At 40.0% G+C, this 26,592-nt stretch overlaps 1 protein-coding gene across 1 annotated transcript in view; it reads right to left on the bottom strand.

Annotated features, from left to right (window-relative positions):
• faf1 (Fas (TNFRSF6) associated factor 1) overlaps positions 1–26,592 on the bottom strand; it is a 76,388-nt gene that overhangs the window by 4,359 nt on the left and 45,437 nt on the right. The window contains exons 13-18 of the mRNA XM_030082753.1: positions 21,464–21,618; positions 16,482–16,618; positions 16,293–16,381; positions 11,694–11,774; positions 10,783–10,860; positions 6,989–7,201 (exon numbers count right to left, since the gene is read on the bottom strand). Of these exons, the coding sequence (XP_029938613.1) occupies positions 6,989–7,201; positions 10,783–10,860; positions 11,694–11,774; positions 16,293–16,381; positions 16,482–16,618; positions 21,464–21,618 (753 nt within the window). The remainder of the gene's footprint in view (positions 1–6,988; positions 7,202–10,782; positions 10,861–11,693; positions 11,775–16,292; positions 16,382–16,481; positions 16,619–21,463; positions 21,619–26,592) is intronic.

The raw sequence follows: 26,592 nt of genomic DNA, 5'->3' as shown, positions 1-26,592 counted from the left end.
GACACTATCACAGTGACAGTGTCCACATTCACCATTTAAATTACGCTCTTCCTTTTACTTCAATATTCTTTTTGCTGCCAATGGTTAATTTGCAAAGTCCTGGAGTTACAAACTAATTCATATGCAGTGAAAGGCGCTGGGCAGCTGGCAAGGTATGTGAAAGGCATTTATTTTAATAAATATAGCAACATTTGTTTAATTGTATTACAATTGTCACTGAGATTTTGAAGATTAAAAAAATTATTCTTCGATAAAACAATAAGCAAAAGTTGGCTTTTTTCTTCTTTGTTTATTGTGGATGCAAAAGGAGGCATTACTGAGAGCGGAGACCTTCACTGATCTGCATTTGCAGGCGTACAGGGCTCAGGACTGGCCTTTGTAACAGAAGCCTGCCTCAACCTCTGTGACGTTGGCTGAGCCTTCTGACTATTTGTGAACATTGTGGATTTGATACAGGGACTTGTCAATCGGTTGTAAACTGACAGTTCAGTGTTGTTTTCTGGTTCTTTTTATTTGTGTTCATAAGCCTGACTGAAATAGAACAATGAGAAAATCTTTAAAGTAAAATGATGCAGAGAGAAGAGAGGGGGGAAAAAAAAATTCCAAGGTTGTAAATGAGGGGAAAGTGAGGACATATCAGCATCACATAACCTATCCATCTCCTGAGTGTTTGGAAATGTCACACCATGTGCAAGTGGGGGTCTCTGACTCCATGATTTCATCTCCTTGTCCTCATTTCCAAGTGTCATTTAGACCCTTGACTTCTCTGCAGGGTTCTGGCAAGCCTGGTGCTCGCAGTGAGAGGGTGCCACAGCAACCTCTTGTCCCCCACCTAGTCAACTGGCTCATCGCGCAGCAGGGCGCGAGATGCTATGAGGAGAGGGTTATAAGATCCTGAGAGTGTGCGTGTGTGTGAGTGTGCGTGTGCGCGTGTGTGTGTGTGTGTGTGAGCGCGTGCGTGCATTAGCAGCAAACATTATCCATCCCAATGGTGGGGAAAACGACCAACAGAGCTGCTGTATTCCTTTTCCCACCTCAGGAGCAGCGCGTCACAAATGGCTGCCATGTTAATGAACCCGACAGGCTGTCATGACACCACAGCATCAGGTAGGAGTAAATGAGGCTTTGGGGTGGAGCAGGTGTGTGTGCGTGTGCGTGTGCGTGTGCGTGTGCGTGTGCGTGTGTGTGTGTGTGTGTGTGAGCAGCTCATAAATGTGTGTGTGTGTGCGTGTGTGTGTGTGTTTTGACTGAAATCTGGAGGAGAGTTTGTGCTCGCAGTGCACAAGGGAAAGACAACAGGGGGAGAGCAGCATCTGACTCTGAAAAAGAAAGTAGGGAAACAAGATGCCACACTGACACAGGAGACGGGCGCCATCGGTGATTGTTTACATTGTTATCCAATTAACAGACCATAAGCATGGAGGCATCTGTCAACAAACAAAGCTGTTGTTTTTCCTTTGCTCAGCCTAAGCCATATTCTCTCTTCCTGTGCCTACACAGCCATGCATACATGCATACATACATACATGCATACATGCATACATACAACAATCGAGCTCTGCTTTGAGGTTTGTTTTTAACCTTGAGTCAATATAATTTTCATCAGTCAATTTAGATCAAATCAATAAGCCAAAGTAGAAAACCATCTGACTAATTTAAAAGATTAAATATTCCTAAACATTTTTTTTTTCAAACTGAAAATAATTGAAAATCTGTACATAAAAATGTAATTTCTAAAACTATAAATATAAATATATATAATAAATCACATAAATTAATAGAATAAAAAGTTGATTAGGTTCAGCTTGTCTGAAGTAAAATCTAAAGTGATAATATAATAGCTGCGGTTACTGAGCTCTGCATTAAAAAGCCTAATTTTAAAACTGGATCCCAACAGAGACAGATGGTGCCTTTCAGCAATATTTGATATTTTATCTCCCTTTCTGATAAAATAAATAAATAAAAACAGACATATGATATCAGATCACTATGAACTCTATGTATTTACCATTAATAAACTTAATATTTCTAGACAGCTCAAATCAAATAATTAGCACCTAATGTGAAGTTAAAATAAATACTACAATTGTAAGTCAATTGATTCAAATGAATAAAACACACTGATAACAGGGGAGGCGCCGTGAAAGAAAAGAAAGGGAAAATAAACACAGGACCTCAAGATGTCCGTTTCCAACATAATCAAACGTGCAGCTGAAATAACGCATTTTTAATGAAGCCATTACAGGCCCTGCTATGTTAATTAAAACCAAATAACTTGTCTGTTTTAAACTTGTGTTGTCAAGTGTTTATTTGGCCAATTACAAAAGCAGTGGGAGATCATTATCTGCTGCCAGGAGCGTTGACAACACATAGTGCTGGGGCGTGAACAGAAAAGAGCCAACTAGAATAAGACACTTCAAAGGGAGTGCCGCGCGGACTGGACGGGGGGAGGACGGGAGAAAAAAAACAGAAAAATGCAGAATGGGGCAAAGAAAAAAAAAAAAAAGAGAGCGCAATGAAATGAGGTGGAAAAAAAAACAGGATAGACTTGTTTATGCATAAAAAAATAAAGATATAAAAAATAATTTCTAGAGGCAGTAAAGGGTGATCTGGACGAAGATAGAAAAGGTAGAGATAGTGAGAGATTACAAAGGCGAGAGAACAAAATATAAAAAGACAAAAGATGAAGGTTGTGTGAGGTGAAGAGAGGAAGCTGTAAAGCCAGAAGATGAAGAGGAGGGAAAAGGGGAGGCGAAGGGAGGGAAAGCTGGAAACAAGTGTAGGAGGAGAAGGTTCAAAGAGAAGAGGGGGGTGAAGAGAGAAACGAGCTTCTAACGCCATTTACCCACCGACACACAATAAACTAATATAAACTGAATATTGACCAGTTTTCATAAACTGACCCATTCTGAAAATGATCAGATCAAATCAAAACCTTCAAAGTAGTTTCAGTTTGAAAAGTTGAGTTGTGACGATCAAGTTCTTTTAGTTGTGATGGTAAAAAATGGAGATGCTTTTTAAAATAGTGCCAAGGAAACATTTCAATGTACTAAGCTACAAACAAGAGATCTAAATTTAAATTATTTACTGGGAAATATGTTGAAGCTGCACAATTTCTTCAGGTTCATTTTCAACCAGTTTCTCAAGTTTTTTTTTTTTTTTCCTGCATCCAAATATCTTGAGAAACTCGCCACAGTACTTGTGTGGATTTAGCCTGCCTCAGTGTCTCTTCATGTAATCCCAGATTGTCTCCATGATGTTGAGATCAGGGCTCTGTGGAGGTCACACCATCTGCTGCAGAACTCCTTTTCCTTATTGTGGCTGAAAATAGTTCCTTATGATGACTGTTTTCCACATGCTTGGGTCTAATCCTGCTGAAAAATCAATCATGCTCCTTTATTTTTGTAAAATAATGAGCTTGGAAAAACATTTAAAGCCGGCTATAGCTCTCCGCATATATCAGTCTACACAGAGAAGCTCAAACATCCGAGTGAAGTAACAATAAATGAAATGCTAGTTTCAGTAAAGAGACATAAATGGATGAAGGAGATACTGCCGTCCATCAGAAACGAAGCAGAGCCATACAGCCACACAGAGTCAGACGGAGGTAATATTGTAGGAAGTCTTGAGAAAGCATTTCAAAATGAAACTACTTTGAAAATAAACTGCTGCTAAGTTTCCTGTGAGTTTTCCTTCAGCTCTTTCAGATAGTGGGACAAGAAAAACAAAACACACCAGTATGACAGATGTAAAATCTATTTCAGCACAGAGCACGGGTTCTTCTTCTGCTTTTGTTTGTTTTTTCTGCATCTCAGGTTTGGTCTGAGACTTTACTGGGCAAATTCACAGACAGAGCTGGAAGAGGGATTAGGACAAGGTGAAATAGAGTACAGTATCACAGTGAGAAAAGTAATGCGGTGTTTTGACAGTGTTCTGGTACCTGTGAGCCGCCAGGCAGGAAGAGCCTAATGCAAATGATTATAACTGCAGTCTAAACATGTTCGCCGCGTGCTGAAGGAAGAAGACCTGGAGCCTTTCTAAAGGAGGTTTGCGCTCAACAAGTATCAAAGGAAAAGGAGGAAATTCTTGAATGAAAAGCTGAAAAGTGAAACACTAAAATTCCCCCTCCTTCTCCTCAAACTCGCTGACAGTCATTGAAACGGAGAAAGGGTTAGTTCCCTGAGCACGGCTAAGCCTAGTACAAATGATGCCAGTGTAAGGCCTGCTGTAGTGCTGAAGAGATAAGCCACTGATACCAAATGTTGAGGAAGAGACTGAGTCCAAAAAGTGGAGACTAATAGACACTTATTGGCGCTGCTACAGGAAGGTGGTGCGAGCCGGAAGCAGACATCTGAACCACCGAGTGGCTGCAGCCGATGTTTATAAATGGGTACAGGGCTGTGTTACCAGATTTACGAGCTCCGTCTCTTGATGGAAAGTGCTGTAGTTACAGATAAAAATACTCAATCCAGCTTCACAAATTTTTTTAAAGTTGGATTGAGTAGATCTTACTACTTTGTGCTACAGCTGAATGAGTGGAGATGACATAAAGCACACTGACGAGAAGGGTAATAGCAAAAGTAAGAGTGACACTGCACAAAGCCGCTGAAAACTAGAGGAGGGAAAAAAGGTTTCAACAGTTGTGCAGTATTACAAATGCAATAGTGGTCTATCCTCTATCCTCTGATCCTGGCAGAGCAACAGTGAGAGCGTCTGGACGGGATGGAGGCTTTCTATGCTCCTCTCATTTAATTACAACACAGAGCTGCAGGATTAGACAGGGGCCTGTGTTCACAGCCTCATACTGGCACTACCAATGAGCCGCTTTCCTCCACTCTTTCCCCAAATCTCTCGCCTTTCTGTTTTCTGAAATTATCTCCCATCTTCTTCTTTTTAATATCTTCCCCACTTGTCTTCTCTATCCTTTTCTCTTTCAGACTGTTTCTCTGATTAAATCATTTCTTTGTTTAAGCTTTTGTCTTCTCTGTTCTCTTTTTGACTAGTTCTGCAGTCACCATCCTCTTCTCGCTTCTCTCCCCCTCTAATCCTCCCATCCTGTTTTTGCCGGAATTTCATCTGCGATGCAGACACATCTTTATCTCTGTCTCAAACACATGTTTACTCTTGATTATAAAGAGACAACTGTGAATCCTTTAAGTGACAAAGTTGTGAGCGGGGCATGTGTTTGCTTGAAAATATTTGTGCATGTGTTGAAGTGTGTGATTGTGACGAAGAGGCGAGTGTGAGCTACGCGTTAATGTGTGTGTTACTTTGAGGTGTTTGTGCCCTGGCGGTCTCCATAGACTACGATGGCACACTGCCTGGGCAAGCCTACACTCACAGACACACACACATGCACACGCACACACACACCTCTCTATACAACCACCACCCCTCCGCATGCACTCATCTCTTGATTAATGGAAATCCCATTTTTGTTTCCAGCAGCATGGCTAATTAAAGCGGTAGTTAAAACAGTGCTCATTAGCTCGCTACCATAGTGTGCTTTGACCAAGCCCTCTAATGACTAGTTGTAGCTAGCAGAGTGCTGCCGGGCGTCAGCAGAAGAGCCATAGAGAATACTTCTGTTAGTGCTGACAACTGTATCCTAACACAATCAGAGTGTACTGTATTCACAGCGGACTGATACTAATTAATATTCAGTGAATAATACATGTGTGCAGGTGGACGGATAAACAGTCGGCTTAACTTTCCACATCACAGGTGTGAGTAAACAAAGGCAATGATGCAACGGAGCAACTGCAGCACACAAACAACGCTAAGATAAAGAAAGGAATAACTTAAAAAATAGGGTTTTAATATTTAACAAAAAAAAAAAAAAAAATCATCATTATATCATAACAGATTGTCTGCTATTGTCCCCGTCGATTTTCATTCACAGCCATCAGCTGATGCTCAAACTGAAAAGCCAATTACAGCTGTGGATCTCCAGTGGAGACGATTGCCATGGCCAAAAATACTTCAAAATCTACCGCCGCTTTACTGCAGGAAGGTAAAATGGAATACTTCATTGATCAACGCAGAGCAATATTGACAAAAACATATTAGCTTATACCAAATTGTTAATTTTTCTTCATTATGTTACACATGGTGCTTTATAAACCATTTTCACTGTACATATATAAAAATGTTATATTCACTTGAGCGTGATAAACCCCAAAAGTCACAAAACTATCTTCAGCAAAGAACACTGAGGCCTGAAACAGATGACGTAGAACCTAGAGCGCTTTAATCTCAGCTCATTAATCTAATCTGTGATCATATCTAGAAGACAATGGAGTGAGGCCGAATAAAACCACAGGAAGTTCAGCAGGATCTGAGAGACATTGTGAAAAATCCAACACAGTACTTACAAATATTATTACAGCTATACCTGAAAAAAACCACAATGTCTTCGAAATAAAGTTAAATATTTTCTAAGTTTTTTCAAAATCCTCAAAGCACACAGACTTTCCTTTGAAGTATTTCAATCTTTTAAAAAATGTTAACAAAATCAAATCTGGTTCTAAAGGATGTGTTAATTAATGTTGTGACATTAATTACAAGGAAAAGGTATAAAGAACAAAAGGTTTTTTTATTATGTTTTAAAATCAATATGTGTACTAAATCCCAAAATTCTGGAAGTTGCACCATAACCGGTAAAAATGAAATTTCCCTTTTTTTTTTTTTTTTTTTTTTAATAGGCACCAATATGACTAATTATTCCATTTCAAAATAAAAAGAAATCTAGTGATGTTCTGCTGTTGCTTCCTCTAATTTTTCACTGCAGAGATCCTGTGAGATGCCAGATTAATTTGGAACAAATCTCCGACTGGACGCCCCTCCTGAGGGAACCTGGGCCTCGACTGCTCTCATTTCTTTAAAGATTATTCACTAAAAAAGTCTTGACAGTATTTCAACGATGCACACTGCTGTAATATCAGAAAAATTACAAGTGTATTTGAAAACGTGTTGGTTTGATACTCACATTTCTGCGAGGGAAGGTGGTGAGGAGCTTGTATTCTTCGCTGGGGTATCCTTTGGATGCCACAAAGTCAAACAGCACTTGGAGCTTACAAGTACTCAGGAAACGCCTTTCAAGAAACTCGCCGCTTGGGGTGCGGATCCTCAGTGTGCAGATGTCTCCCGCTTCCTGGTCAGGCTCTGGAGGTAGGCCTTGCTCCAGTGACAAGCGTAATGCCTGCACGGAAGCAGAAAATCAAGAATCCCGGTCAATTCATTCATAAATCTCCTAAAAAGCTTTAGCCATCTTGTGGAGGTTGCACAGTTCTGGAGCTCTCAATGTTCAGATCAGTTCACACACTGGCTAGGTGCAAGTACAGAGAGATGCAAAGAATACAAATGTTCAGCCCTACAGGCAATTTACAAGTACCAACGAACCAGGTTTGGGGGTCTTTCTGATTAAGTTTGCATGCTCTCTTTGTGTCTGCATGTGTTTTCTCCCCGTATTCTTTCTGAGGGGGAAAAGTGTTAAGCACTACAGCGCACTGCAGATGTGACGCAGTGGTAATGTTGTAGACAGCATAAAAAAAAATATATATATATATATATATATATAAAACACACGATATTTACAATGTGCACCTATAAAGCTAAAATATTTTTTAAATATCAATATTTGGGAGCCAAACATGAACAGACAATAAAATCTGAACCACAAAAATGATCTTATGAGGTTTTACAGGCTTATTCTTTTTATTCATAAAGCAAAATAAAATTAATAGATCTTGAAAATCTGGACAGTAGACACCACTATTTCTACAGATCCACAGCAGTATTTATCACTATTAATGTCTGCAAAAGAATACGCATGAAAGCATTTATGACAAAAATACTTGCCTAATTTAAACTCCTAGACATTTACACACTACGGTATACGATGGAAGAGTAAAGGATGAAAGCCAAGGAGCTTACACAAAGTCCTCTCCAACACATGAAGAAATCCTCTCTGTCTGTGTTTTTAGTAAACTTAAACCAAAGACTCATCAGTGACTCTGGCTGTTATCAAGACGATGACACACTATCCAAGCATGTATGAAAGACAAGCCAAGAAGTTTCTCCCAGCGCCTTATTGCAGCACTGTTGCTTCACATTAATTAAACGATTTTCTTGTCCTAAGAATGTTATTAAATTAGTTGCCCTGTGTCTCACCCTGCTCCCCAAAGCCTTGCACAGCTCAGAAGGTTGCCAAGTAGCATAGCAGTATGTTAAAAACAGCCAAGTGAGCTCTTCTTACAAGCCATCGTGCTTTCTCATCCCTGGACTGAGCCTGCTGAATATGTCAATGTCTGGCGGAGATAACTCAAGATCTGATTTCATAGGATGATATATTCTCTTTAACGGGCTCCGAATATAGTAATATCGTCAACGCCACAGAGTAAGAGAGGTTAACAGGCACAAAGACAACAATGAACTGTCATCTTCCATAGCAGAGCTAATCAACGCCCCACAGCTCCAAAAAACATGCTTCAGCTGCTCCCTTGAGCCTTCCCCCGTCTTTCTACTGCTGCCCCTCACCTCCTCCTCCCCCTCCTCCCCTGGCTTGTTGTTCCTGTTTGGCCAGCCGGGGAGCATATGCTGTGACAACACGCCCCGGTTTTATTTGCACACCATAATGCAATTATATTTCATAAGAGTGTACAACAGTAGCTCATTAGCAGCTTCTGGTGTTGGGTGGGCAGGGTAGGGCGCGTGCCGCACCGCCATCAGCTCCCTCAGGTATAAGAACTGATGCTGACTGAGTTAAAGGGGCCCCCGGGGACATGGGCACACACACACACATACAAGACACGCGCAGTGTGAGACAGTGGATGGACAAACAGGCTGTAAACCACAGACACAAGCATAACCATCCACACTAGTGAGATGTAGCGTCCCTACAGAAACCACAGGACACACGTTTGGTCGAGCCTGGGACCCCTGGTAGGTTCACACAAACAATCAGGAGCATCTCTGCCGCCATTTATCTGCCTTTCTGGCTCCTCTCGCCTAACCACAGAAAGCAAACAGATGAAGGGTGTGTGTGTCTGTGTGTTGGGGTGGGAGGGGTGTACACCTGACAGCCACACAACTGTATGCTAAGGCCCCCAGAAGGAGGTAAATAATAACGTTAGCCCACACAGGCACATGAAACTCATACACACTGCCACTCCACAGTCACCACCCCAATTCACCACCTTCTACTTTCATCTCCCTTTTCTTTGCACAAGGGCACAAAATCACAGAGAAAGCATTCCCACTAGCATTGTCCCATCTCTGGTGGCAACTGCTGTTTTTGTTGTGTCTGCATTTTCTGCCGTACAGAGTATGGATGGGGTCACTGCCTGACAAGACGACCGGAGAGAGAAACGAACACAATAAAATTTGATCATCTTTCTCAGTAGGCTCTTCAGGTTATTAGATTGAGCAGTTAACTGTTATTCTAATTACCTTCACAGCCTTGATTAAAAATTTAATGGACTCCAATAGAAAAGTCTATAACAGATGAATTTGTATCCTGATCAACAACAATACGAGGCTGACTGACTAAAGTCACAGAAATGTTGAAAATGTCCAATCTAATAAAAAAGAAAGAAAATTTCCAAACTACTTCAGTATGACATTACAGGTTTTAATGTGTGTGCTTCTTTATGTTTTTGTGATAAAATGTATTTTTATACATTTAGGAACAATGTGCTCAAGTAAAAATCAAAGTAGAAATTAGTTGTTGACAAAATAATAAGATAAGCTTTTTTTCTTTGACCTGGGTCAAAGTTCTGACAACTACAATGGCATACACTAAAAAAAATGGTACATTTTATGTTGTTTTATGCTGTGCTTAATAATTTAAGAAATTAGATTGTTCCCCTGATTAGAGAAACAGCTGCTGATCCTTCTTTTATGTTCGTGTATCTGGACTGTAGAACAAATAAAAATGTGCTAGCACAGGAGACGTCACAGGAGCCGTAGGAAACAGAACATTATTATGGCTTTTGCCGTCCAAAATACACATAACACACATGCGCGCGTCCACAGTTTGGTTAGTGGACTACAGTGATATAATTAAGAAGGCTGGGTCCGGGAATCCTTTGTCGTCATCTGTTTGACTTAAGTGACAAATCATCTGAAAGAGCCGGGTCACCCAATACCTCTCACTACCCTCAGGCTCTGTGCTGCTGAGTAAACAACAATCAGCCAGGACTACACTGTATTACTATGGACTGTATTACAACATTGGTGCCATCCTCACAATTATTGTTTTCCTTTATGCATGACATTGTGTCTGCCTCCGCGTGTGTTTGCCCCCACTTCGCGGACAATAATTGTTTTCAAGTGAATGTGCGTGTTTGCTTAGGTTGTGTGTATGTTTGTGCATAGGCCTGTGTGCACGAACTGCCTCAAGCTTTTGTTCACTTGGGTTTGAATATGAGGTTGTGTGCTGTACAAGCAAAAAGCAGTTAAACAGAACAATAACTGTGTGTACAGAGGGTGACATTAGCAAGGATTGGTCTTGCTGTAATTAGGACATTTAATTCTTGTGAGAGGGCTGTGTGCCTGTGTGCCCACGCCGCGCCGGCCTCACTGACTGACAGGCTTCACCAAAACCACAATCTAATTGACTCACAGTGAAGTGAAAGCAGGGAAGATAATAAAACGACTACACAATGGCACAGTCACTGTGCGCTGGCACAACGTATTACTGTTCAGCCGAGCAGTGATCACAATGCAAAACTAATTTTGAGCATTCTGATTGTAGTGAATATGAGGCTGACTAGTTCTTACCTCCTTCTCCTCCTCCTGCTCCTTTTTCATTTGTTCAAGGCGAACCAGTTCAGCCTCTTTTTTCTCTTGTTCTTCTCTCTGGAAAAAAAAGTTCATTTTATCTCATTAGTAAACAAAAATCTCGTGCTGTAATCTGCAGAGTAGCACTTCCTCACTGTGCTGTATTCCCCACATTCATAACGTCACACATAAATATCTGTATAAGAGACTGATCTAGACATGTGTCTGAACTGCTGCTGCTGTGTCTTTGTGAATACAGTGCGTCTAAACTTGAGCGACACATTTAATTGCGTAACATACAATGGCAAGCTGCGGACTTCTATTTTTCATTACATATCCAATAAACCAATTTTACTCTGATTTAAAATCAAATTCTCATTAAGTAGAATTTTTTTCAAACTGATTATTTGCACAAAGTTAGACGTTAGACCCTGAAAACATGATGACTGGGCAAATTATCTTAAAATGCTACGCAAATAAAACATAATAACCTATGGCTTTGTTTGTGTTAAAAGGTAAAATGTAGTTACTGGATTGAACTCTTGTGTATCCACAATAGCCACTTCTCTCTAGTTGGAATATTACTAAATTTGGTTCCTTTTTTTTTTTTAAGCTCATTTACAGACAAACTGGTTTTTCAGAACATTTGCTATTTTGAGTTTCTATCTATCTTTGATATTTCTCAATTTTTTTTTCCTATTCTAATTTGGACTTACCAAATCGTTGGTTTGTGTGTGCATGCACAATGTCACAACTAACTTAACTGGGTAACACTGAAATGGCAAAATCATATGCTTCATGCTTTAACTTGAACTAAAAAGATTCCCTCAAAAGCATAAAATAAATCACACACCGACAGTGAGGAGCCCACTATAGACACAAACAGCAGGTTGGTTTTGTTTTGATCGTACCTTCTTACGGTCGGCCTCTAAAGACAAACGATACGCCTCGTCCTGTTCCTTCTTCACCATCTCCCTCGCCTCGCGCTCGTCCTGGGTGGAAGACGGGGGGGGGGGGGGAAGAAAAGTTGGCCCATTAACTAACAGCATAATGAAAGGATACACATATACAAAACATCTAAGCTGAGGTGCTTGGGGTGGTGGAAGACAGAAAGAAGGGAGTTAAAGAACATGCAGTATGTCTGGTGTGCTTACGTACAAACACCAGGTATGAATGAAAGAGTTGCACCAGAGGGGAATCCATTGTGACCGGGCCATCATTTACCAGACCCTGAGCCTCTTTTATGTTTCCTCATCTCAGTTTCACCCTCCCTTTCTCTTCCATTCACACAGCCTCTCTCTTCCTGTTTGTACAGAGGGAAGGGGACAGGCGGCCTTTCTCTTTTTACCTGCTGTGGCTACAAAGTGTTTCATAAAGACGGGGACTAAACACGAGTGTCCATTGTGTTAACAGTGCACGGCCATTAGTTTTCTATTTTCTGAAGGCCCATGCTGTGCGCCACCCCGGATATGGCAAAGTAAGCGTATTGTAATGATCAGAGGGCTACTGCACAGCTAGACAGTGGCCAAGCAAATTGACAGTGTTTATTGTTGCATTGAATCGGAAAATGCAAAGATACATTTGTGCCTTTCCCCTCACATAATAGATGAATATTGAAAAGAAACTGTGAAAGAATGGCAGAGTGGCACAAAAGCATCAAAAGTGTCCAACTTCAATGGACTGGCTCAGAGTCACGCAAACGAGTCGCGCAGTGATTTGTGTTTGACACTTGAGTTGAACTGTTGGTAAATGTTTTGAAAGAACTTGAATGACTTAATGTGAAGAGGCATGAAGGAAAATGTTAATCTGACATGTATCTGTTCAGACACCATGTGATTTCAAGGGCCTTAACTTCGGAGGGAAAAAGAAACAGATTTTTCACAAGTAGATCCTGGCGACTGTTCAAGTTGGCTAGACGTGCCGTCTTCTCGTGGTGATGAGAAGACGGCACACGTCCGCGCATCAAGCTGTCACACATTTTAATGTTTGCTCGCAAATAAGAAATAATGAAAAGAGCTGTAAAGATCTACTTTTTAATTTTCTGTGTAATGCTAGGACCAAATGATGTGAGCTACTTATAGAGGCAACTTTTCTATATAATTCTTTGTTTCAAAGGTGCACCAGGAACTCACTGGCCTACTGTCACAACAGAACCAAAAGGAACACAACTGAAACTGAGCAGTTTTTCATTTCTTCCCAGGTTACAAAATATGCATTTTTGCTGCTTTTAAATTAAGTAACTGACCTAAAATGTATCTAGCTTCTAAAGACATGACACATCATAAAACTGGACATGAAAACTTTGAAATGACCTGGAAATGACCTGAAAAAAACTTAGGAAAGCTGACAGATGCAGACCACAAACCCTGCGGTGGGTAGTCATTTGATTACTAAGAACTGAAGCTAAAACACAGACAGCCATAGGGATGAGTAGCAAGTTTTACAGTTGGTTCAAGACACAATGTGGCCGTCCAGCTGCTTCATTTCTAGACAGACAAAAAAGTCACCATCAAAGTGGAATGTCTGGGTTGGGTCAGAGTTTGTATTCATGTCTAGAGTTGCTTTTAGGTAGAAGCAGGAGAAAAAAATACAATAAAACAAACAGAAGAAAGAACAAGAGTCCAGAAAGGGGGGATATTCATCATGTCAGCACTGCTTCAACAAAGCTGAGCTTGTTGAACAAAACCTGGAGCTCTGACAATTTACTGGATAATGAATTTAAAATCATTTGTGACATACCTAGCTGTTTAATGTTAATTTCATTATATCCCCATAACAGCTTTACAATAACCTTACAGCCTATTAATATTATTTCTGTGAAGAATGTTACAATCCTAGTTGTAATGTTTAACAAATCCGTTTTTGAAGATTAAAATAAAACAAACTTCCAAATACATGCTAAGTCTATTATCTAGTTAACAGAGTGAAGAACATCTTTTTTTCCACCGTGGGATACAATGAGAAAACACAATGTAAATTGATGCTAGCATCTGAAAATACAATGAATGACTTTGTTTAGCAACTTTACCAGAACATCTGAAATCCTATCCCCAACAATAATTCCCAGTTCCTCTCTTTTAAAAACAGATTTTGTGGTCATCCTGCAGATTGAACTGAACCCTCTGGTAGCCTGGCTTTGGTTTGTGGGCCAGAAGTCTGACAACCTGATAAAGGGGGATATATTGCACATTCTTTGTGCATCTTGGTGGTGTGGGACCATCTGAGCACTGAATATCACACATCACCCGATCTTTAAAACATAGCTGTGGTTTTATGTTAAGAAAGAAAGCTGTTTTAAAGGTAAAAGAAAAAGGAAGCTGGTACCAGTAAGATATCCCTCATATTGTGGCCGTTAAGGTTATGTTCAATAATAAATTAAAAAATAATAATAAATGGGGGAGTTTCCACAAGAAACACGGTCGTAAATATCACAATATCCTTTAATCTGTGATTAGACATCACCAGCAATAATATTAAAAAAAAAAACTTATTAGGAACCCTCATGCGAACCAACAATTACAGGCGTTGTAATATTTTGAATGCTTCTCATGACATCCTGTCAATAGTGTTTATTTGATGAGTGTGCAAGAGTGACAAATCCACAAAGAAGCCAAAGCACTGTGGAAATAATAACAACTTAGAGAATAGCTGTCACTCAGCTCTCAGCTACTAACCTGACTTAGTTCAACCCTCAGGGCGTGTGTGAAACAACACTCAGTTCGTATGTAGAGTTCCCATAACTTGGATGAGGCGACTCCCTCAATAAAACAGTTAGAGAGGAGGCTGTTCGCTTGACTAACTCTTTAACTGTTAAATGCCTAATAGAGCAAGACATCTGTCGTCTACAGAAACAGTTGTCAAAACACACACGCATACCTGCACGCCCGTGTATGTGTCTGTACACACACAGACACAGACACGCACACCAAAACATCTGAACGGAATATATTAAGGAATAAAAACGGTGAGAAGTGTAACTACTTTATGTAAATCTGTTTGTTCGACACATGTGTTGGCCTATAAACAGACTATAGACTGAGACACTGCCTTGAAATGTGTCACCATAACAGCTCAGAGGGATTACTTTAATACATAACCCGGCAAAAATCTATCGAGCGTCTTTCATTTTGTTTCGTGATTGAGGCGACTGTGTAAACACATCAATCGGTGGTTAATGGGATCAGGTGCCCCGGCAGTGAGAGAGGTCCTGCTGGTCATACTGTCCCAGATTCCTGTCTGTAACATGAAAGGCAGGAATCACTTTTCCTCACTCTGTATTCTACAGATTTTTTTTTCCTTTAGTAGTGTTTGCACAATTTGCATAGCCGTGAAAGAAGTAGCTGACAGACATGGCAGCACAGATTTACCTACAAACCAGAGTGAATGGGAGGTGAACTTGAGTCCAATACCTATTCACAGAATAAAGACTATAGATGGCACAGTTAAAAAAAAAAACAAAAAAAAAAAATCCAAAGGGGACAAAAAAAAAAAGAGAAAGGTTAAATCTCTGCTAGTCATTACATGTTTGAGTACTACTTCAAATCCCTTCTGGTTTGTTCCAACCCACTGCAGATTATTTAGTTGGACAGCTAGACAAATCAAGAGGTTATGCTTGGAGGTTATGATGTCCAGCTGAGAAAGAAAAAATAATCTGGATCTTCTTTTGACTCAACTGACTGAATTTACTTTAACTTTATAACTTTTGGTTGGGAGAAAGCAATAAGTGAGTGCTTCTGCCCTTTCTTCATCAAGAACAATTGATCTTTTTGTAAACCTGGCAGTTTCTCACAACTGTGCAAGTTACAGATGTGTGGGACGCTTGGCGAATCTCGTCTCTGACTGGATGAAGAAGCGGTAGGGTATATCACCATGTTCTGGTTTGTTAAATTTCCCAAAGAAGAACCGAAGGAAAAGACTAAAAGATATAAATAAAAAATGACCTGCCAGTTATGATGTCCATAGGTTAATGTGTTTGTCATGTCGCAGTGTGCCCCTATATCAAAAAGCTGCTAATAAATGTAAAGGCCAGCAGAGCACAGTGGACACGCAGCGGAGTAACGGCTGCATGAGCAGGAAGGGGCTTTCTATTGTTTCTTCTTGTATAGTTAATGAACTGTACTACAAAGACAGTACATGTCCATCTTATGATACAAAAGCAAACATTTCCAATTATTAATAGAAAAATGAAGCTCCTCTCATGTGATTTATGATATATGAATTAAAACATTTCATTTCATTGTTTTGTTCCTTCTCACTTTCAAGTCTTCTTGTAACTCAAAAGTGAATATGACCATTTTTTTTTAACCCGAGGCCAAATAAATGCATCTGTGTATCAGGAGTGTAGCAGTAAAAGAAATAATTCAACTGATTAATGGTAACCAGAATTTTTAAGATGCACCTCTGTACCTGACCACAGTACGGCAACAACTGAACCATGAAAAGCAATTTCAAAAATGAGCATTTTTCGCATGCTTAAAGAATCATTCTCAACATCTGTGCATCACACTTACCTCGTCCTTGATGTCCTCCTGTTGTTGTGCTGTGAAAATTTCCACTGCTCCCATTAACTTCATCAACAACTCATCCAGTGTCGTATTCCCTGAAGAAAACCATCAATCAGGAGCTGCTCTGTGACGTTTAAGCTTTGCATTTTTACATTATTAAACAAACAGTTAAAGGTCACATGGATAAATGATTACCCTGAATAACGTTTAGGACTTCATTGGATGTGCGTTTGCCCATGACTATAAGGAGCAAGGGGAACTGGTCTGTCTTGTTTGTCCGAACAGTCCGTGCAACCACATTGCCAAAGTTCCTCGAGCATACAGTGAGTAGTCTGGAAGACAAAGAAATGGATTCAATTAACTTTTAATCTTCATTCTGTTTCATAAATACTTTGGTTTTTCTTGGAACCGAACTCATATTTCAGAGTCTGTAATTCAAAGAGGAGAGAAAAAAAAACACCAATCAAAAAGCAAACACAAACAGACACATACAGTATAAGCAAGTACTAAAACAAGTAAAACAAATATTTTCCAGCAAATGGAAAAGGGGGAGTACTCTTTTGAGATAGCAGCAGAAAAGAGAAATACACATAACTCGTGGCATTAAGGACTTTAAAACCAATTCTGCGTTTCCTTATTCCATCAGAGTGACACGCTATCTCAATTGGAACCTGAGATGAATTAGTATTCCTCACCAGACGCCCAGAATTGATAGGGCAAGAGAGGATTTCTTATTCCATTACAAAGACAGAACTTTTTAAATTAACATTTCAGAGAGGGAAAAGGGTAGCAGGCAGCCGGGGCCCCGCCAAGCTCCCTGTAAATGTCATAATATTAATGAATTGCTATAGACTGAATGCAAATATAGATTAGCTTTTTCTCCCGCCTTTTAATAAGATCTACTTTAATAACTGGCTGGTAAAATAGAGAAGTGATGGAATAGATGGAGGGACGGCGGGTCAGAGGGAAAAGACAGATAGAAGGGCTGCCGCCTGAAAGGGGGGTGTAACTCATTAAAAGATGAAGCCAAAGCTGAGGGAGCTACTTGCGGACTTTTCAAACTGTGAAATTGAGCGCCAGCTCCTACTGTGGTCACTTAAAAGTAATAATCCTTTCTGTACATACCCCAACAATATGAATCTTAGACTGAAATGCTTGGAATACAACTCAGGAAAACACTGAACTCTGAGTAACCCACGTCCTTCAACTAAAAACTTAGGTACCCTAAATCTTTCAGATCATTTTGTTCTGACATTTGTCCCTGTTCAGACCTCGACCCAACCACACCATGACAATAGCCCACAGGGAAACTCTAACCTGTAATGAAAGGCCAGGGAACAATGGACAACAACTTGAAGGGTAACCCAATCTTAAATCTCTCATCATGCACAAGAAAACCTGCTGCGGTTTCTATCTCAAAACTAAGGAAGTCAGTTCAACACTATATAAATTATCTTGATCACAAGAGTATAAAAACTGCACAATCTGCAAACACAAACTAATCTGACTGTATATCCACTGTCATTCAGACTACGGCCAACGAAGTAACCGTGATGGGAAGCACTTAGGAATTAGCTTAGGAACAAGTATGGACATAATACTGACGGGGCAGGAGGAAGTCAGAGCTGCTCCACTGTCATCCAGCCATAATATAACATGCTGAAGAATGTAACCTTGGCCACATAAGACCTGCGGAACTCAAAAACCTTAAGGGGGCATCGAAAATTTAGAGGAAACACCTGCAGCTTACAATTTAACATGCACTTAAAGCTCTGCTTCGGTAGCTAATGTGACTGACAGCTTGTAATTTGTCGTCCATGCCATCTCCATTTCTCACTGTGGATGCAGACAGCCAAAATAGTTAATGTTTCCCTGCACTGTCAACTTGCATGTCTTCACATCAAATCGCTTTCTGAAGATGTGAGTGGACTGGTTAGACCTGACGCTTGCTCCACTGAGCAGCTGACGAGACAGGCCAGTACAGTAGCACTGCAGGGAATGTTTTAACCCAGCCACCTGTGGGCCAACGGTATGGGAACCGGATGCTGCGATAGCTCACTGTGTCAGACACACTTTGTTTCAGAGTGTATGTGGGCATGTTTTGATTTGAAAGTGACATTTTGTTCTCCCCGTGAAGCAGTTAAGTTCTCAGGTACGAGTATCGTCAAAAGCAGAAGTCAAGTACATAATAAAAAATTTGCATATTAGTCCATCCCCGCCTTCAGTGGTTATGACACCAGTAACTACTGAAGCATCATTTTGAATTAAACTGCATTTCATTCAAGAATATTCATATTGGAAAGTCAGAAACCTCACATATTGAATGAATAAATAGCAACAAAAGATTTAAGGTAAATATAACATTCGCCTTTTTAAAAGCTTGTGCAGACATGCTAGCATCGCAAATTATAAGTGAGGCATTTGAGGAAGCATAATGCACATATTTACAAATAGGCCTAATATTTGCAATGACAGTGCGTCGCCTGTACGATTTAGCAAATGCATTTCCCATGAGTGAAAATTACACTGGCATCAAATCACCAGTACTGTATTTATGCATAATTAATCACCTAACTGGGAAGCCTGTGAGAATACACAGAGCTGAGCAACAGGCACATTCCAGTACCAGCAGGTTTAACACACACACACACTCTTAACCTGTGTGACTGATGCCAATCATCAGTCATTTTGAATCAACCAGAGAGCGTGAGAATGCAGAGTGGCAGTGTGTGTGTGTGTGTGTGTGTGTGTGTGTGTGTGTGTGTGTGTGTGTGTGTGTGTGTGTGTGTGTGTGTGTGTGTGTGTGTGTGTGTGTGTGTGTGTGTGAGGGAGTTAGAGTGCACATGTGCATGCATGCGTCGTTAGCAGCGAAGCTGTGACTAGCTGTGTGTGATGAAAAGCTCCAGATGTTGCCTCCCTTTTAATGTGCAATAAAAAGGCCCAGCTGGGGCAAAAAGCAAAGGAGACCAATGCGAGAGAAAGGAGAGTGGAATGAAGGAAGGAGGGAGTTTCCTTAAAAGAAATAATGGAGGGGTGAGGTCAGGGTGCGAGTCTTTCTTAAATGGCTGCTACCAGAGGGCAGGCTTAAGTCTGGAGGTTCAGTGGAGAGTGAGAGGGTTGGGCTGGTGAAAATCAAGCAGAAAGCAGTAAGATGAGGATGGAGACATGAAGAAAAATGAAGATTAAGAGAAGTAGGAGAAATCCAAGGCTCTCATTGGTACAGCGATGATGAGGCCTTTCAGCCTCTCCACCTGTATGTCAACAGCTGAAAACTTCAGCTGCAGGATATCTCATCCTTAGAAACACGCGCTACATTAAAATTGAAATTCAATTGAGAATTTTGTCCTCAGTCATTGTATCAGCGTGGTAAAGTGGTGTCACCCCTCCAAAAAACAAAGTAAATCACCAACACACAGTGATGAAGAAATGCTAGCACTTTGAGGCTAAGTGGAAAGATAGAGATGTTTGGACCCCAATGGAGTACTTCATCTCCAACTGACCCTCCATTCAGACGGCTTAGTCAAGATTGCCCAATCAGGGGCCTCACCATGCAAACACAACGCCTTTTGTGAGCATGCAACCTCCAAGCTTCAAAAAAAAAAAAAAGGAAAAAAGAAAGAAAAAAGAAAGAAGCTGAAGTGAGAATGAGAAGGCAGAGATACAGGGTGTGAGCGATGGAGAGAGAGAGCTGAATGCCAGCAATTAAGGACAAACTAAATGGATTTTAAAATGCTGCCGTGTGTCAAATGAGGTTCCATCTACACTGGCATTTTCAGATTAATTTTGAAATGCTTCATGATCGCAGAATAATTGTGTAACAAAATTACAGCTATAACTCCAACATTTTCTGATTTTAAATGGAGGGGAAAAAAGTGCAACAGTACATAAAAATTAACCAAAGAGTCCCAGAAAAATTATTTGAAAAAGACACTTCGGCTGTGACATTAGCTGAGCAAACAAGAGTGTGTGAGCAGTTTACGAAGCCCTCAGCTGACACAAGCTCTTTTCCTACTGAAACATATTCAATACCAAATTTATTAGGTACACCTCAGCATTTATGCAAACAGTCCACTCCTCCAGACAGGAGGCAAAAATATAAATAAAACATAAGGATGAAGCATACGGTCAGGGCTTAGAGCTCCAGTTATTGCACAACTAAACTTTACATTTGGCAAAATTAAATATTAAATGCTGTATGTTTCTGATAGATGGCACCCTTTCCACAGAATCAGTTTGGTTTAAACAGCCTTATTTCATTTTCTAACTTAATGGCTGGACTTGTTATCAAACTCGAAGATTACCAAAGCAAAGCTGTCGCTGGATTTAAAGACAAGATCAAACTTTGCAACAGAGTTCACAAGTTTTTTTTTTCTCACATATGAGCTGAATTTTATAATAAAAATAACAAAATTATGTGGTGCTGCAGTTACTGCAAGTGGCAAAAACAAACTAAGTACAATCAGAACAAAAAACTGGTTCCCCCAAAGTTAACAGCAAAAGGACAAATTAGACAAGCAAAGAGAAAAAAAGGGGAAAAAAAATTACAAAGACCTCAAATAAAAAGAAATATATGTATGAATCCACTAAGAATAATTATTCTTCAATGAACAAAACATTTTGTCTTCCATCAGAAGGGCTAACTTGAAAGGTCAACCACTGTCTGGCAGCACATGGATAACTGTCATCAATTATGTTCAGTCTGCTAAAATATCACAGGATTAAGGCTATTAATTTCTTTGACTTTGCAGTCAGAATATTTTTTTCACACTGAACGAATAAACTTCTTTTGAATAGATTAGTCGCTGTTATGAAACAGACGAGTCCTGTTATACAAGAAAAATAGATTTGCTGAACTGGATCCATCCCACTGATTCTGCAACAAATTCAATTGTATTTTCAGGGAAACTTATCAGATCAGCATTTTAACAATGTATTAGTATTTATTACACTATCTTATGCAATTATGTTAAAAATCTGAATTTGTGATACTGTTGCAAAAGTCTGACTTTATTGCTGAAAAATATCTACTAGCTTAAAAAAGCCCACTGAATTCTTGTAAATCACGATGTTATTGTTAAAGAAAAAAATCAAACTAATGTGGGTTACTGAGGTGAGAAAACAAATTGTGCAAAATAAGACTGAAATTATCAAACAGCTAGATGACTGTGATACTGTACTTTGATTTGTTGGCGTCTTCGGTGACATCCCAAGCCCATGTGACGAAGTTCTGGCTCAGGTAGGAGACAATGGAGTCAGCGCATAAAAGCTGGGAGCAGAAGACGTTGCTGAGAACACTGTCGTCGTTGTGGAGGTAGATCGCAAGCAGCTTTCTCTGTGGAGAGGAACACACATTGAGCGTAAAGACATTTAAGACCTAGAATATTTAAAAATGATGTTTTGTCACATCTGCTCTGACCTGCTGAATGATCACTGCAAGTGGTTTCTAACTTCAGTCTGAATCTGTGATTCGACTTTGCAAAAAGAATACTTTGCTGTAAGGTACCGTTTTAATAAATTTGTGAACAAGCAGCCTTTACACCTTTACACTCAACTTCTAGGAATTACAGAACATGAGTTTGTGTGTGATCCATCGATGAAATGAACATTTATGCATCCATAGTTCTCAGGATCTACGCTGGAGACTGGTTTCTCAGCCGTGGGTCTCATCACTGGAGAGACGCTACCACATTACTTGAAAATAGAATGACATGAGAGACCAGTGGATGCAGAGCTAGCATGACTTCTCCACACCACAGCAAGGCCACAACTGACAAAAAAGCAAATACCACACAAAATCAAATGGACAGCGGTGTAAATAAAACTTCTCTTGAAGGCGAAGAAGATATGGAGAAAACAAAACAGACAAATCACTCTATTTATTTTACACCAAATGCCAGCAGCCTGTTCAGGTTAGTAGCGGCAGGGCCAGACAATATTGACGAAGCGCCAAATCCAAGGATATTGACACCATCATATAAGCCTGGTAGATTCTCCCTCCTGACAATCTAATTAAAAAACAAACACACCCACAAACATAAAAGGTTGCTGGGGACAATGTTGGAAATAATGCTCTTTAAATTACATGTCACTTCTCTTGCTATAAAAGAACAAATAAGAAAAACTCTCAGTCTCCACTCCGTTCATTTCTAACCGCGGCAGTGAGCGGGAAGTCAAGGGGTCCGTTTCTCAGGAACAGTGATCTAGGCTACATGCGCCAAAAAGCAAAAAATCTACACAAGGCGCAAAACGTGTGGAGAACTGAAAGACGTTGTGCTATACTGTGGCCCGTATAGAATAGGAATGGGAGAGCACTGCTGTGTTTGCTCAACGATTAGTGCTTTAGAATAATCTCCAGGGCTCCTAGAGAGAAGGAGCTGGGGACTCATTCAGCCGTCCGATTCAACAGCCTGAAAAGATTAAACACTCATGCTGAGAAGACAAGCAAATTCAGTCTTGAGAGAGGAATGAGTGTGAGGAGAGGGAGCGTTTTACAACAAGCAGAAAAAGCCAAAAACCTGATACACACTCGAGTCCTGGCATCTAAACACACATGCACAAACTTAACTGTGTATCTGCGAGTGAGGGACTCATACTCACACACATGCATGCTCAATTAGAGCAAGTGTAAAGACTAATCAAAGTGGGCATTTTGGCCGACGGAACTCCTTCATCTTAGTTAAACAGTCCGTACTTCTCTGTTCCCTCTCCGCTTTCAAGTAAATCTTTTGTATTGCCTGTCTTAGCAGGGAGGAGCAAATCCCTAAGTTCAGCTAAATTACTAGGTCCAACCTGAGCGAGATAGTGACCCCATAGCCTTTCTTCACACCTGTTCACCTAAATCTGAGCTTTTTGCGCGGGCACGAGAGAGAGAGAGGAGAAATTTTACTCAGCAGAAGAGCGTCGGAGTTTATGCACCTGTATCACCTCTGTGTCTTATAATACAGAGGCAGATCAATAAAGAATTTCATTATATACAAAGGAGGGGGAAAGAAGAATATCAGTGTAATTTTTTTCTTTCTTTGAGGATGATCAGTTAGGGAAACTCGATGGTATCAGGCAGTGAAGGCTGAACTTGGTTTCTTTTTCCCTCTTGAGAAGTCAGCAGTTCAGCCGCCACAGAGCACATCCCGCTGTTCCTGCCTCAGCTCTCAAGTCTGTGCTGAAAACTGTTGTACAATATGGATAAAATACTGATACAAATGAGTAATATCCTTCAGACAGTTTTAAGTAACTAAATGTGCCACAGGATCTGAAGGATATTAGTAAGTTGTGTGTTGTTAAAAACTTGAACCTGTTGACGAATCTCATTTTAAGATTTGTGGTCACCACATGGGATGCAACATTTACGAGACAGATTACCTGGAATCATTTCACTTCGTTCATATGACGTGATATTTTGTGAAACTGTGCAATGTTTCGCCTAACTTTACTTATTTTAAGCCTAATTTTACTTAACAAGCTTATTTTTCTTTCTACATAGCACTGAAGGAAAAATGAAAGTTGGTGAATTTTTATTTTTTCCACATTCACTTCTGCAAAGGAAAGTTAAAAATCAGCTGAGTCGGAAAGAGCAGGATGGATATATTTAACAACAACTGCACCTTTCATTTTAAGGTCTCTCCTGGTCTTGTTATTTTATTTACTGTTATATGCAATGCCCAAAGTACATGGGAAGAAGTGATAATGCAGACTAGTACTGCATACCTCTATTCTTTTTTTTATATACTGGTGAAGATACTGGGTCATATGGTATTTATATACACATGTATACTTTTTACACTACTGTTCTGTTTCAGTCCCATCAATACAAGTGGATTTGTTTATGAAGCATATTGTTTGTTTTACCTACAATAACCTGTAAAATGTATTGTTTTGTTCCTTAAAAAGAAAAAATGTACTTCTCTTCATTAAAAAAAAAAAAGGCAAATTTAATTTTATTGATTTAACTAACCTGATGCTATAAAATACTTCATCAGGACACTTCTGATCTGATGACAAGTGGCGGTGTTGGATTACCAGGAGACTGCAAATTATAACAAATCCCTCCGTGCTAAGCATTTCCTGTCACTTATGTAATTTTATTAAATTCTGTACTGCATTAGAGGTTCGATAGTTTGACATTTACAAAAGTGCACAATTACATTTGAGTTATCTATCTCACTTTGACCACATGTGTTATAATCTATCAGCCCTGCCAAATGTAAAAAAAAAAAAAAAAAAACTCCAAATGATTATGAAAGACCAAAAAAATGGCACTTAACTATACCTTAACTAGGCACCCTCCAAACTGTCGACTGATGGATGATTTACGGAGTATACCGGGAAACAGATACAGCACTTTGAAATATTGTGCGTATCTCAACAAAATGTGATAATTGCCCCTGAGGTAAATAGTTCAAGTTTTCATATTTTTCAAGTGTTCAGCACTCGGTCTGAGAGTCATACATATATCTACAATCCTGTACTGTTCTGACTGACCAGAGCGCTTCCCTCTTGACTCTGCGAGGCTGTTGCTGGGTTTTAAAGTGGCTACTTGGCGGCGATAAATCCCTGAACTCGCCTTTCCAGCAAGGCTATGAATTTTGATGCGTCTTTGTGTGTGGCAGACATGAGAGAGGAGTGGAGAGCGGGGTTAGAGTGATTAACCACTGCGTTGATGGGGATTTAGTGAGGATCGTGGCTAGTGATGGGTGGCCTATCTCTCTGAGCGCTCTGACAAACCACTGATCCCCAAGAGGGTTCAGCTCAGCTCTGCAGCCCAAAGCATTTTCATTAAGGATGGATTGAGTCTATCTTAACCAGTCCCCCAACACACACCTTCAAAAACACTTCATCAAATGTAGTGTTTTGCTTAGTGATTAGCCTCTTCCAGGCAATGAGAGTGAGACTGATTCCTCTGTTTATAAACCCACCGAGACTCTCCCTTCCGTCAGATTTGCACTACTCTAATATCCATTTAATGAAGTACTTTTTCTGCGATTAGGATACAAAATCTAAATTCCTTTTCAGAAGGAGGTAAAGAAGAAGGGATGGGGTGGCTGGATAGACGGAAGAAGAGATGGTGCTACTGTGCACATATGCTACTGTGTAATGAAACCATGAAAAGCAGCATGTTTTGGCCTGTTGTCTGGGATGCTCGTGACAAAACAGGACAAACACAGAACAGATCAAATAGCTTCTGTTTTCGTGCAACATCTTTGCACATATCCAGCTTCTCCAAAGCCATTTTAACCATAGCACAGTTGGCAGGCTAAATCACGCTCACTCAGAATAAAACAAAATACAGTGAAAATGAATACTATTTTGCCCTTGCACTGTGTAGAGCACAGTGGTACAGTACTGTGTGTGAACACAAGAGAGACGCTGGCCATATTGTGTTGGCTTAAGAGGGGAAATCAGCTGAGAAACAGGCAAGATGCCAACCTCCTCTTCAGTTTTTTTTTCCTTAGCATCTTTGTTGATTTCACGCTTGTCTTACCCTCATCTCTCAAATTCATATGCGGTTATTTCTCATTCTGTTGTAACTCAGTGTCTTCTTCCAAGTTTCTGTTTTGCACTCTCTCTCTATTCTTTTTCAGACCATGATCTTCGCATCAACCCCCCTCCGATATCATTCATTACACCCTCCCTCTTTGTGTGTCTGGTGATCTGAACCCCCCTAACATCTTGCTGTGTCCTCACAGTCTAATAAGGCGGCAATCCACACAAGCTGTCAGTTGATACAAGCATCCGTAAAAGGACAAAAGCAGAAAAACATGAGGGGAAAGAGGACAGCTAAAAATAAAGCCTCAGCTGTCAGGGTGAAAATTTGATGAGGGTTTTGATAAAATTACATCGACATGGTTATAAAAGCCTTAGCCTCCATGGTAAACACTGGGGAAAAAAAATGCATCGGTTTTTGCTGCAAATTGGCACATCACAAGTGATATGATAGTGCACCGACAAATAAAGTGCCAGGCAAATGGGCAACATGTTTTACATATAAATGTGAATTATGCCCATAACTAATGTATTCAATTTGAATTTATTCTGATTAAACGAGCTCACCTTGAGATTTTTCTTTTTTAAACACTGTAGAGTATTGAGCTTGTTTGACTTGTATTTACCAGGGTACGATTGAGCCTTCTGTAATTATAATTTCTTAATATTGCCTATGCTTCCAGCTCATAAGGGATTATTGTTTTTCTTTAAATTCAAATAAAATATTAAGCTAAAATGCGGTGAAATTAGAGAGACACTGGAACACAGACTAAATAATTGTGAGTACCATAACTGCAGTCCAGTCTGGAAAAGATGAGACTAAGCA

Source organism: Salarias fasciatus, chromosome 23 (assembly GCF_902148845.1).
Source record: "Salarias fasciatus chromosome 23, fSalaFa1.1, whole genome shotgun sequence".
Classification (NCBI taxonomy): domain Eukaryota; kingdom Metazoa; phylum Chordata; class Actinopteri; order Blenniiformes; family Blenniidae; genus Salarias; species Salarias fasciatus.
The sequence above is the reverse complement of the archived record's forward strand: the minus strand, read 5'-3'. Positions and strand labels throughout refer to the sequence as shown.